The 12962-nt window shown below is 34.5% G+C and overlaps 1 protein-coding gene across 4 annotated transcripts; it reads left to right on the top strand.

Moving 5' to 3' along the window:
• Positions 1–4467: 4467 nt before the first annotated feature.
• LOC147566270 (uncharacterized) lies at positions 4468–11575 on the top strand. 4 transcript variants are annotated; one of them, XM_086652749.1, is made up of 13 exons: positions 4468–5047; positions 5148–5545; positions 6343–6589; positions 6863–6975; positions 7419–7498; positions 7791–7932; positions 8083–8163; positions 8402–8506; positions 9470–9652; positions 10393–10485; positions 10798–10937; positions 11058–11124; positions 11213–11575. In XM_086652749.1, the coding sequence occupies exons 2-13, from the start codon at positions 5153–5155 to the stop codon at positions 11327–11329; spliced, it is 1761 nt and encodes a 586-aa protein (XP_086508875.1). In that variant the 5' UTR covers positions 4468–5047; positions 5148–5152; the 3' UTR covers positions 11330–11575. The 4 variants fall into 4 exon arrangements, with proteins under 4 accessions (XP_086508875.1, XP_086508878.1, XP_086508876.1 ...); XM_086652752.1 differs by having other exon boundaries at positions 4644–5024; positions 5131–5545; XM_086652750.1 differs by having other exon boundaries at positions 4649–5024.
• The last annotated feature ends 1387 nt before the right edge of the window (positions 11576–12962 follow it).

Below are 12962 nucleotides of genomic sequence, written 5' to 3'. Positions count from 1 at the left end.
CTTTCTTTCTTCTTCAAGTCATCAACGGGGTTGATGTATCAATCGATGAAGAACAAGTAAATAAAAGTTGATTGATTTATCGATTCAATAAATAATATGAAGAAAGAAAGAATAACCATTACAAAATCATAAGATACCATTAGTGAAAGTTAGTTTGGGGTTCTCTCTCTAAATTTCATATTCTTTCTTAATATTCATCAATGGAGGATCTCTACAGTCTCCACCTTAGTATGAATTACTCATCTTCCTAAGTATCAAAATTTTGAAGCGTCAAGAACTCCAGAATCTGATCAATTAAAAAAAGAATTCAATAAGAAAAAAACAAGAGCAAGATTTCTAGAAGTAGTAATGAAGTGCCTCAATTTTGCGACAATGGGTGTGGGTTTTACTTTATCTATTTCAGTAAAGGTCTTCAAAATTAAGGGTTTTTAATTGGGGATTTTAATAGTTTTATGTAGCTGAATAAACAATCAATATGATCTGTCTTATATAAAGGTTTTGGTTTGGGGATGTAAAATTTTCTTGTTTTAGCCATGTAACTCAAATCAATAATGAAATCATCTTCTGTTTTTTTTTTGTGCCTACTCTTAATCTTATTATTTGCAGAAAGTTTGAGTATTAAATCATTTACAAACTTAGTTCAAAGAAGTGTACTTTTGGGTGACTTCGGGAGAGAGAAGTTTTACAGAGAGAAAGTAAGTGACAGAGAAAGGGAAGACGATGAAGACAAAGGAAAGACGATGGCAACATTGTAATTAAATATACAAAGCATGGTTTATTATTTATTACTTTACATATTTATTAGGATTACAGCTGTACATATTTTGACCTAGATGATCTAATAAAATCTAACGGTCCTTGAGCTCAAGCTCATAGTTCAACCTATGAGCTTGAGCTCATTGAATCAGGGCTCTTTCATTCATATATTTTTGGTAGTTTCCCATTGATTTGATTCCATCTCTATATTTTTTTAAAATATATTTTCTCTCTCCAATCTTAACTTCTTTCCTTCTTTCAAACATTTTATCCTTATATGATGGAGAGTTTATAGGACATTCCTTCCAAAACGTAAATTACTTTCAAAGAAAATTTATGGGACATTTTTCTTTGTACTGTACATTTTTTTTATTTACTGGACACTTTTGTACCAGGAATTGTCTTTTGTACCGGGAATTTTCTTGTTTAGCGGGAATTATTTTATGTAATGACATCTGGTTATGTACTAGACACTTTGTATTGGGATTTTTCTTGTGTACTAGGAATTTTTTTCCTGTACTAGGCATATGGTTATGTACGAGAAACTTTTGTTCTGGGAATATTTTTGTGCTCCAGGAATTGTTTTATGTACCACTCATTTAGTTATGTATTAGACACTTTTTGTACTAGAAATTTTCTTGTGTACCGGAAATTATTTTATGTACTGGGCATAGTATAACTTTTTATGTACTCTGCCTTCTTAACATGAACCAGGAATTTTTAAATGTACAAGACATTTGTGAATGTACTAGACATGTTCGAATGTACGGGACATTTGGTTATGTACTAGACACTAGAAAAATATTCGAAGGAAACTTTAAGATGTTAGATACCGGGAATTTTCTTGTATACCGAAAATTTTCTTGTCCACCGGGAAACTTTAAGGATAGTTTTTTCTTAAAATCTAAAAGTTCTTTTCTTTTTTGGAAATATGTAATAGATATTACTTCTAAATTTTTTTTCTGGTTTAGTAACAATTACGTCTTGATAACAAACTGTACAAAGAGAATTTTTTCTCATTCTTGGTAGGTTTTCATTAGTTTGTTTCCATATATTTTTTGGTAGTTTCCCATTGATTTGATTCTATCTCTATATTTTTTTTTAAATATATTTTCTCTCTCTAATCTTAACTTCTTTCCTTCTCTCAAACATTTTCTCCTTATATGATGGAGCGTTTATAAGGCATTCCTTCCAAAACGTAAATTACTTTCAAAGGAAATTTATGGGACATTTTTCTTTGTACTGTACATTAAATTTTCACTGAATCTGATTTTTATGTACTGGGCATAATATAACTTTTTATGTACTCTGCCTTCTTAACATGAACCAGGAATTTTTAAATGTACAGGACATTTGTGAATGTACGGGACATGTTCGAAAGTACGGGATATTTGGTTATGTACTAGACACTAGAAAAATAAAATAGTCAAAGCAGATCAAGTTAAGGATAACTCCAGATCTGATTTCTTCACTATTAAATATTTATCAAATCTTCATTCTTCACTATAAGCTATGTTTCTAAACCTAAATTTGAAATTTCGCTAAAACCCATGAATCTCTGTTCAAGAAAAATATTTCACGTTGCAACCTTCACAAAATAAGGAAAAAGATAGAAATATAAGACGAATGAAACTAAAAAAAGTACAGTGAACTTCCACATAACAACGAATCGCGGGAACGGATTGCGAACGGTAAAATGTGACGGGAACTGAGGAATTTACACTACATTCCAACACGTAAACGTATATCTATGACGTTAAATATAACAAAAATTGGGACAATATCTAAGAGAACCTGGAGATGTTCAGTGCACCATTCTATGCACTCAACATTTTAATATTCCCAGAACAAATATGTGAAGTAAAAAAGCAAATATAGTTAAAGCAGATCAAGTTAAGGATAACTCCAGATCTGATTTCTTCACCATTAAATGTAAATCAAATCTTCATTGTTCACTATATTCACTAGAAGCTTTGTTTCTGAACCCAAAGATGAATTTCTCCCAAACCCATGAATCCCTGTTCAAGAAAATGATTTATTCCTCATTAAATTTTCACTGAATCTGACTTTTCCAAAAAAATTCACCGTCAGATTTTTTTCAATATTTCTTCACCATTAAGCTTTCACCAAAACCTGTCCAAAAAATCAAATTATTCCAGAAACAATAACCTTAGGTCTGATTTCTTCACCGTTAATTTTTTCTTTCAAAAACATCATTCTTCACTATATCCATGTAGAAAAGAGAGCCAACATTTTGTATTTTAAACCCTAAATCCAGATTTGTTGCTTCCAGATCTCTGCTGGATTTAGGGTTTCTACCGAGATAGGAAAGATCCAAAAAAAAGTGTGTAGAAATGTTTTAGAGAGAGAGATGTATAAATTTCGAGAGAGAGAAAAAGAGATTTTTAGAGAGAGAGAGAGAGATGTTTTAAAGAAAATTAGAGCTGTATAAATTTTTTGGAGAAAGAGAGATGTAAAGAAGATAAAGATAAAAAGGGTATTAGGGGTATTAAACTAGTTAGGCACAATTCCCTGCTGTACCTTTATCTCGGGCCCACCAAAACCATTAATATTTGGACCTAAACCTTATATCCGGATAACCCTGGATCTTACCCACATAAGCACCCCTTTTTTTGGTCCTCTCCCTCAAAAATCCTAAATTTTTTTGTCTCAAATTGAAATATCTAAAATAACTCTATTTAATATGTATATTACTCTTAAATTTAATAAGACAAAAATAGTTAAAAAAAAAAAAGTTTTTTATTAGTTGAATTTTAAAGGTCAATGAACTTGTAACTAAAGAAATTCAAAATAAGATGCGACCATTGCTTCCAACATGAAATTAATAAGCTAGAAAATATGATCTCGATCATAACGACATTCCCACAAGTGCATAAGGAACAAGATCAGAATAACAAAAAAGTACAAGACAAATGGGCACCTCCAATTACGCCTTTTGTCAAGATAAACGTAGATGCATCATTTGTAGATATACATCATATAACAGGAATCAGTTTAGTCATCCATGACAATGAATCTAAACTAGTGGAAGCGGCAACTTCCACAACTAGAAGCAGAAACTCAGAGGAAGGTGAGGCAATTGCAATACTTAAAGGAATGCAATGGGCAGAATCTCATGAATATAAACAAATCATAATTGAAAGCGACAACATCAATATTATAAAATTTCTTCAGAAAGGAAAGAACAATATCCAATGGCAATCTCAAGTGCATCTGAACAAAATCCTAGAAATAAAAAACAGATTGGAAACAGTCAAATTCTCTCACACAAGCAGGAAATTCAATGGAGTGGCAGATAAGCTGGCTAAATGGGCTCGAGCGAAAAATAGATCGAAAGTTTGGAAACACGTTCCCTATTTTCTTTGTAAAATGTATTGTAATAGTACTCTCATTTCCTATTAATATAATATTTCCTTTCAACAAAAAAAAAAAAAAACTAAAGAAATTCACATAGACACTCTAATTCTAGATTGACTCTCTTGAGAGTTTCTATAATAAATGTTCTCACATCATTATGGAGTGTCGAATAGAGAGTTTCATTCGCGATTTTTTCAATATTCATTTAAAAAATTCTGAATGACATTTTAAATTTTAGAGTTCACTGTCCCATTAAAGCTAGTCTCATCGTACTAATATTTGCCCCACTTGCTAAAGAATGAAATAAAATGTGTCGTAAAAGAAAATGAATTTGTTCATATATTACCCACCTACAGTAAAGTTGGTAAGTGCATCTACTCCGTAATACGGAAGTCTATGAAAGTGCAATCCAAAAATATTAAACTTAGTTATAAATGAAGTAATATCTTTCGGTTTTTAGGACATTAATTTCGTCGGATTTTAGACCAGTAATATTTCAGCAGCTTATCATAGCGTATGGATGTATCCCATGTAATAACCATTTTACCCCATAATTAGAAAAAAAAACATTGTAGTCAATATTAAAGAAATAAAAGAAAAAAGAAGAACAGATCGGGCTGGAACTTGAAGAAGAACAAATCCATTTAGAACAAAACCAGTTCCAGAAGCCATCACCACCGGTCTCTCTCTCTCTCCCTTTCTCTCTCTCTTTCTCTCTCTAGAGTCGAAATCAGTCCGAGGTCCGAGGGTACAATTTTAATAATAATCTCTTCCTGGGTTTTATCTTTGAGTGGAAACAACGTCATGTTCACATCTTCATATTTTGACTTGAAACTCTAGGGTTTTTTTCTCAGATCTCAGAATCTTCATCAACACTCTAGGCTAAGAAAGTAAGAAAGAAGACATTCTTCAGGTTACGATCTCCTTACGTTTTGTTTTTTAGTAATATTGTTTGAATCATTCGCACATAACATTACCTTTTCGTTCTAAATTTAGGGTTTTCTTTTGTATAGAAACAATGGCTATGATCGACGAGCCGCTGTATCCGATTGCAATTTTGATTGATGAACTGAAAAATGAAGACATTCAGCTTCGATTAAACTCAATTCGTAGACTATCAACGATTGCTCGTGCACTTGGCGAGGAAAGAACTAGAAAAGAACTGATTCCATTTCTTAGCGAGAATAATGACGATGATGATGAAGTTTTACTTGCCATGGCGGAAGAATTGGGGGTTTTTATTCCTTATGTTGGTGGAGTGGATTATGCTCATTTTCTTTTACCACCATTGGAAACCCTATGCACTGTTGAAGAAACCTGTGTTAGGGATAAAGCTGTAGAGTCATTATGTCGAATTGGGGCTCAAATGAAGGAGAGTGATCTAGTTGATTCGTTTGTTCCACTTGTAAAAGTAAGTTCCTTTTTTGGTTTCATTTTCCCATTATGTGCATTTTGACTCACATTATGATTTCCACCGTGTTAATCCATGATATTTGAATAGCGAGATGATAAACTAAAATAGTCTGTATGTAGATCCCTTCTTCAGGGAAGTTGGTAGTGGGAGGTCTCGAGAGGCCACGGGACTAATCATTATCCTGCCTCCGATCTGATCATTTAAAAAAGCTGTGTCATGTGAAAAAAAGTCATGTTTCTCTTCCCTCATCAGATGTTCTTTTAATCGATGCAACTTGTGAGACGGGTTACAGTAGTATGATTGTGTAGGGGAAATACAAAAGTGGTACTGGTAATGGGATAAATTTTAGTTTGTTCAGGAAGCCTCAGTCAGGCAGTTGGTATAGACCATAAGGCATTGAACCTCCCCAACCCTGAAATACAGCATCATTCTTGCGAAATGAATGAAGTACTCGGCCAGTTTTGTTGTTTTCTTTTTCTGTTAAAATCACTAACATTTCGGTCTTGCCTTTTGCATAACAATGTGATTGACCACTGACTACCAGATGAACCACTGCTCTAACACGTGGAGTTTACCATTTTAAGTTTTATGCTAGGTAGAATGAGTAGGTTTGCGAGGTCCCAGTTTTGAGACTAGGGGTCGCTCGTAGCCTGAGGGGTTCAATTTCGAGATTATGATGCGTTGTCTACTTTTCGTTTTTTCCCAGTTCAAAGATATTGAATCAATATGCTCTATCATTAACATTACTATACTCAGTGCTATTTGTCTTGACTTCTTCTAATTTCTTGCCTCAGAGACTAGCAGCTGGTGAGTGGTTCACGGCTAGGGTTTCATCATGTGGACTGTTTCACATTGCTTACCCGAGCGCCCCTGATGCTTTGAAGGCAGAGTTAAGGACAATATACAGCCAGTTGTGTCAAGATGACATGCCAATGGTAAGGAGATCTGCTGCATCGAACTTGGGAAAGTTTGCTGCTACTGTCGAATCCGCCCATCTGAAGACTGAAATTATGTCAATCTTTGATGATCTGACACAGGATGGTATGTTAATTCCTCTACATTACGTACGGAACTAACTAATTAACGAAATTTGGTTTACAACTTGAAGTGTTCTCCATTGTTGCACAGTTTGATAGTTTCACATGTTCTTTGTTCCTTTTCACACAAGTTTGGAACAAAGTTGTTAACTAATTCATAATTTGTTTCATTTGAAACCTACTATCTAAGTAGCCTTTGTGCTACTTTTGTGTATGTGATCTTTTAATTGGCCACGCAGCTTCTAATTGGGATGTATATTAAAACCTCTATTTTCAGACCAAGATTCTGTTCGGTTATTGGCTGTTGAGGGTTGTGCAGCACTTGGAAAGTTGTTAGAACCCCAGGACTGTGTAGCACATATTCTCCCAGTGATTGTTAATTTCTCTCAGGTAAAACTGATAAGTATTTATCTTTTGGGCCGCCACTTCTGTTGGTATCAGTTGAATCTTACTGTAATTCTCTCATTGTTTACTTGTGTTGATAGAAAGCATGTATTCCTTTCTTTTTTCTGCTGGGCAGTATGCATGTATTTCTGTCTACTCTCGTAAAAAACCACATCGTTTAATGAAGCATAACCCTCGGAATATTGCTTGTATATCAGATTGAGACCTACAGAAAAAAACGGCACCTTATTAGTAAATATAGTTTTAGATACCATATCCCTGTGCTGATGTTTATAATCATGTACAATAATGCAAAGCAGATTTATAACATTTCTTTGCGATCATTATACTCTGAGGAACCACCTTGTGAAGTTCTCAAAACCAGATTTTGGATTTTACTTGTATTATCGGTATTGCCAGCGTAACATCTGCTTTATATTCTTTAACAGGATAAATCTTGGCGTGTTCGTTACATGGTTGCAAACCAACTATATGAGCTTTGCGAAGCTGTGGGGCCCGAGCCTACTAGGTATATAGCTTCCGTGACACTTATATGTGAAATGAATAGTGTATTAGTGATGAATAGAGAGTGATCAAGGCAGGATTCATAAAAGCAGTCAATGAATTTTGTTAACGTTTTTCATACTCAAACCATCATCAGGATTTTGACGAAGACGCACTATTAATTCTTGTTTCTCATCTTTATTATCTGTATGCCTTTGTAGTAATGCAGAAATATATTGGTTTACAATAGCTGCCTATCTTCTTTTGAAGTTCTCGTATTATTTTTTGATTGGAATTTATTGTGATATTGTTTTAAGGGTGGACCTGGTTCCTGCATATGTTCGCCTTCTTCGAGATAACGAGGCTGAAGTACGAATAGCAGCTGCAGGAAAAGTAACCAAATTTAGCCGAATCTTGAATCCGCAACTTGCGATTCAGCACATTCTCCCTTGTGTAAAGGTACATATACTTCATGAGGTTTCAGGTTTTACAGTGTTCAGTACTTAGCTACTTGCTGGCTGCTGCTAGTGAAAAATGTCAGACATCTTGTGGGTTGTGTTCTTTTACATTTGTGGGGTGATCCATAACAACAGCTATTTCTTTTTACAGGAATTGTCTACAGATTCATCCCAGCATGTCCGCTCGGCTCTGGCTTCAGTTATCATGGGAATGGCACCAGTCTTGGGAAAGGTATGACATGCAGTCTCATTTAATTAATAAAAAGAAGAAACCCGTTGTCATTGAGCACTTGCTGTATATTCTTTTATCTTGAATCATTTTTCTTGATGTTGATTTTTGGAAATTTACCTCCCCTAGCTTGAGCATTTAGTTAAGCTTTAATTTTATTTACTGTGAAAAATTTAGTCTTTCATCATCTTGCTTTTGCTCCCCGTGATGCAGAGTCTAATTGGTGTTTGTGTTAATTCAGGATGCTACGATTGAGCAACTTCTACCTATTTTTCTTTCATTGCTAAAAGATGAATTCCCTGATGTCCGGCTTAATATTATTAGCAAGCTTGACCAAGTTAACCAGGTATGTGTTTTGAAACGAGAAAGCAATTAAAATACAGTTTTGATTACTCTAGCATGTAGCTGCTGAGTTTGTTTTGCACTTTGTCTGCTTTTTGGCTCACACTGATCGAATCTATGGTATTCGTTCTGTCTATTAATGCATTAATATTCCTTCAGTCTCTATGTTATCATAACTTGGCTATGTTGAAATGGTTTTTGTTTTAAGAGCAAAAAACTTTTTGCCGTAATTGAATGGCTTTTAGAGGTGTATCTTGGTCTTCTTCACTCTGATAAGAAACAAAGAAGCCTTAGTTTCAAATTATACTCCTGCATTTTGCTTTTGTACGAGAAGTTTTAACTGTTAAGTTTTGTCACGATTCTGTTTTTTCTTTGCTCAGTTATGTCACAATTATCCTTGTAAAGATTCAGATTTTTTTTTTTTTGAAACGTTTGAATTAATATATGGGGAAAAGAATTACGAAGTGAAAAGGGAACAACAACAAAGCAACGACACCTATATAGGACAATTTTATTTTATGATATCCTCCCAATTGGATAGGAAATCACAATATGACAAGTTCCTATACTTCCCTATATTTCTAGACCAATGAAAGGGAACAACAAGACCAAGATTCAGAATTTATGAACCTTCAATGCGAGTTCTTAGGAAAAGAAAACAAATTAATCTTCTTGTGCAGTTACAGGACAACCTAAATTGGTTCTTAAGCTTGTTTTTTAGGTGCTCTAAGTAAGCACATGAAATAGCTAAAAATTCACCATTAGAAGTTAGATTTTGTTCAGGTAACTACTATAAGCAGCTACATGCCAACTAGATTTTATCAGGAAGCCTTCTGTACTATCACACTTTGATGCTATCTTAAATCATCACGAAGATTCAATAAAGAAGATTTGGAACTGATTTGTTGGTAAATCTAACTAATTTTTCTGTTCCATGATTAAATTTTTATATAACTCATCCTTGCAGGTGATTGGAATTGATCTGTTGTCCCAATCTCTGTTACCTGCCATTGTTGAGCTGGCTGAAGATAGACATTGGAGGGTTAGGCTTGCAATAATAGAGTACATACCCTTATTGGCAAGTCAGTTGGGTGTTGGATTTTTTGATGATAAGCTTGGTGCTCTCTGCATGCAGTGGTTGGAAGATAAGGTTGGTCAAGTTACTTTTTTTAGCTGATAAACTGGATATACATAACATACTTAAGGTGTACCATTCTAGATTGTTCAATTTCCTGCTCTAACTCTCAAATAAATGCATCATTACAATTACATACTGTTCACTTGCTTCTTAAGTTGATTGTTTTTTGTTCATTTTTGCCAATTCTTTCTCTTATCGTTTCTTCTCTCGGATCTGTTTCTGATTGTCGGTAAATAGTGGTAGTAACATAATTGTCATTATATTTATTCACATATACATAGGTGACAGTTTTAGTTGATTGTTATCCACAAGGTAGTTTTTGTTCTAAAGGTTCACACGTTGTTGTAGATTCAATCATTCAAGTATCTTTTTGTCATCTGTTCTATTTATTAAGTTTACGCCTAGATATAGTATTTATTAACACAGGAAAGAGCTGAAACTTCTGCTGGTTCACTATTTCTTCAGATACGAGTCTTTGATCTGCGATCCGGATGCATTTTCGTGCAGAATGAACAAAAAAACTACTAGCTTTATGACTTTAGGTTCTTGTTATCGCCAGCTCACATTTCATAGCAATTGCGCTGGGGCCAATGAAACCATATTTTGTAAATCTATCATATGTTACATGTAAAAGTCACTTTATAGCTATAGTTTATAAAATTACATTTTCCTTTTCAAACGAAAACTTATTGTTTATCTGTTTGTAGTTTGATATGCTTATATATCCTGCTTTTCTCGGTATACGTATTCAGGTTTACTCTATTCGTGACGCGGCTGCTAATAATGTAAAACGTCTCGCAGAAGAATTCGGCCCTGAGTGGGCAATGCAGCACATCATTCCACAGGTTTGTTCTTAGTTCTTATTAGTCTTCACAATAACTTGTTACTAGTTTGTCATTATCCTCTTTTTGGTACAAAATCACATTTCTTTTGAAATTTGTAGGGTTGGTTGCACCCAATAAATGGTTCCCCATTATTAAGATGTAATGTGTAGACGTGCTTGACGATTCACTATTATCTGAAAATACTGATGATTATGCGGCATTGTAGCTATTCATTTGATCTACAGTTCCTTAGCTACATCAATGATTAATTGTTTAAACGGTTCGTGGATGAGAGTGGCCGTAGTTACTTAACTGGCTATGTCTTATAACCAGGTGCTGGATATGATCAATAACCCACACTATCTGTATCGGATGACTATCTTACATGCAATTTCTCTACTTGCCCCTGTCATGGGCTCAGAAATCACGTGTTCAAAACTACTACCAATTGTCATAAATGCATCAAAGGATAGGTAAGTCCCTTACTCTCAGATGAATATAGAATTCGTGCTCATTTCATTATGCCTGGATAAAATCGTTACCGATTTGAATGGTACCTTAAGAATCTTCTGATTGTGTTACAATATATGTAGGGTACCCAATATCAAGTTCAATGTGGCAAAGGTTTTGCAATCGCTGATTCCAATAGTTGATCAGTCTGTAAGTAAACATAGCTCGTGAATTTTTAGTATGTTAAATGCGATTAACCAAGAAACTTGGGTTGTTTATGGTTTGCTTGATAACGTAGGTCGTGGAAGAGACAATTCGTCCCTGTTTGGTTGAACTTAGCGAGGACCCAGACGTTGATGTCAGATATTTTGCCAACCAAGCGTTACAGGCAAGTGAGCAAATCATGATGAGCTAGACAAACAAACTTCAACTCTCCCCCATGACCAAAAATTACCTAGAGACTTCGTAGATAGGTTGCTGAAATATCTGCACTTGTTTTTACCGCTTTTTGTTACCTCCATTTTCTCTTTCTATATGTTATCATGTTTGATGATTTTACTGGTTTCATGTTTGTCCGGTATATCGGACTTGTAGTTATCGTAATTTGGAACTAATGTTGTACTAAATTTCAAATATAATGTCACATATCTTAGATGCTTTATTCCCTGCTTCATTCTACCGAACTCTTGAGATTAATTCAGTGTTAGTGATTACCTGGAATCCCTCTTGGGCCATATTTTATGTTAGTTTGTGTAATTAGGTTTTGGTTTTCTGTTCCAACTTTAAAACAGATTTGTGATTTTAGAGAGGTTATTGAATTCCTCCGAGTTTTATCTTCCAATCAATGGATTGTTATTAAAGCATTAGAAAGACCTATGGTAAGAAAGTCCACTTCGGCTCCATTTATATGCAACTTGATCAGGGAAGATAAAAAACAAACAAGTAGACAGTTTAGAAATTTCATTTCCCATTGACTACAGTTCTGTCATCATCTGATATAGGAATACAGTTCCTCTCAAGCTAGTAGGAATGGAGGCAAAACCCCTAAATAGCTCATAAAAAACCCCAATGGTAACAAGGGTTTAAAGAGAAGGCCTAGATCGGTGGTCGAAAAAGAAGATGCGGAAAATGGGGTGCTGAGATTAGAGATCCAATTGGAGGTGTTAAGGAGTTTGGTTGGGTACTTTTGAAACTGAAGAAGAAGCATCAGAAGCCTATGAAAGAGCTTCAAAGAAATTCTGAGTTTTAGAGAGAAAATATCAATTCTAATGAGAAGAACAAGAACATCCCGGATAGTTACTGTAAGCTGGACCAGTGCTAAACAACAAGTGTTACACTGTATTAGAGCCTTTGTGGGTAGTTAGAATTTGTACATAGGTTAGTCCACTCTTGTGACACAGTTATTACTACTTTTGGTTGTTATAAGTTAGTTAAGTGTTCGTTAGAGAGTAAGAAAGTTTGTTATACTTTGTTAATGAGAATCAGTTTCACTATGGTATTAGAGCTTAATCACGCTCTCCTCTGAAAACTTCTCTCTCTAAATCTCTTTCTTCACGTCTTCTTCTGTTTTCTTTCTAGGATTGATCTCTAATATAGATCATCCTAAATTTTTTTCGTTAGCTAGTACTTCTATGGGAAATGTGATTCCAATCAAGCTTCAAAGTGGTAATTATCTGGCTTGGAGATCACTGTTTTTGTCGATTCTCAAGAAACACAAAGTATTAGATCTAATTGATGGATCGCGTCCTCAACCAGAACAATTCTTAGATGATAAGAAAAAGGAGATTAATCCAACTTATATCGATTGGCTCGAAGAAGATCAAACTTTGTTAATTTAGATTAATTCAACTTTATTAGATTCTGTGATTCCTTATGTCGGTGGAAATAGTTATTCCCAAGAGTTGTGACAAAATCTTGAAGACTCCTTTGCTTCAGCTTCAACTTCTCATATTTTTCAGCTTCAAGAAAATCTCCGTGATCTGAAAAAGGACAATGTGAAGATGCCTGAATTCCTCACAAAAGTAAAGAAAATCTCAGACGCTCTTGTT

Source organism: Eschscholzia californica, unplaced genomic scaffold (genome assembly GCF_041429995.1).
Source record: "Eschscholzia californica isolate CP2 unplaced genomic scaffold, dmEscCali1.0.p SCAF_1, whole genome shotgun sequence".
NCBI lineage: Eukaryota > Viridiplantae > Streptophyta > Magnoliopsida > Ranunculales > Papaveraceae > Eschscholzia > Eschscholzia californica.
Note: the sequence above shows the minus strand (reverse complement) of the source record. Positions and strands in the feature narration are given on the sequence as shown.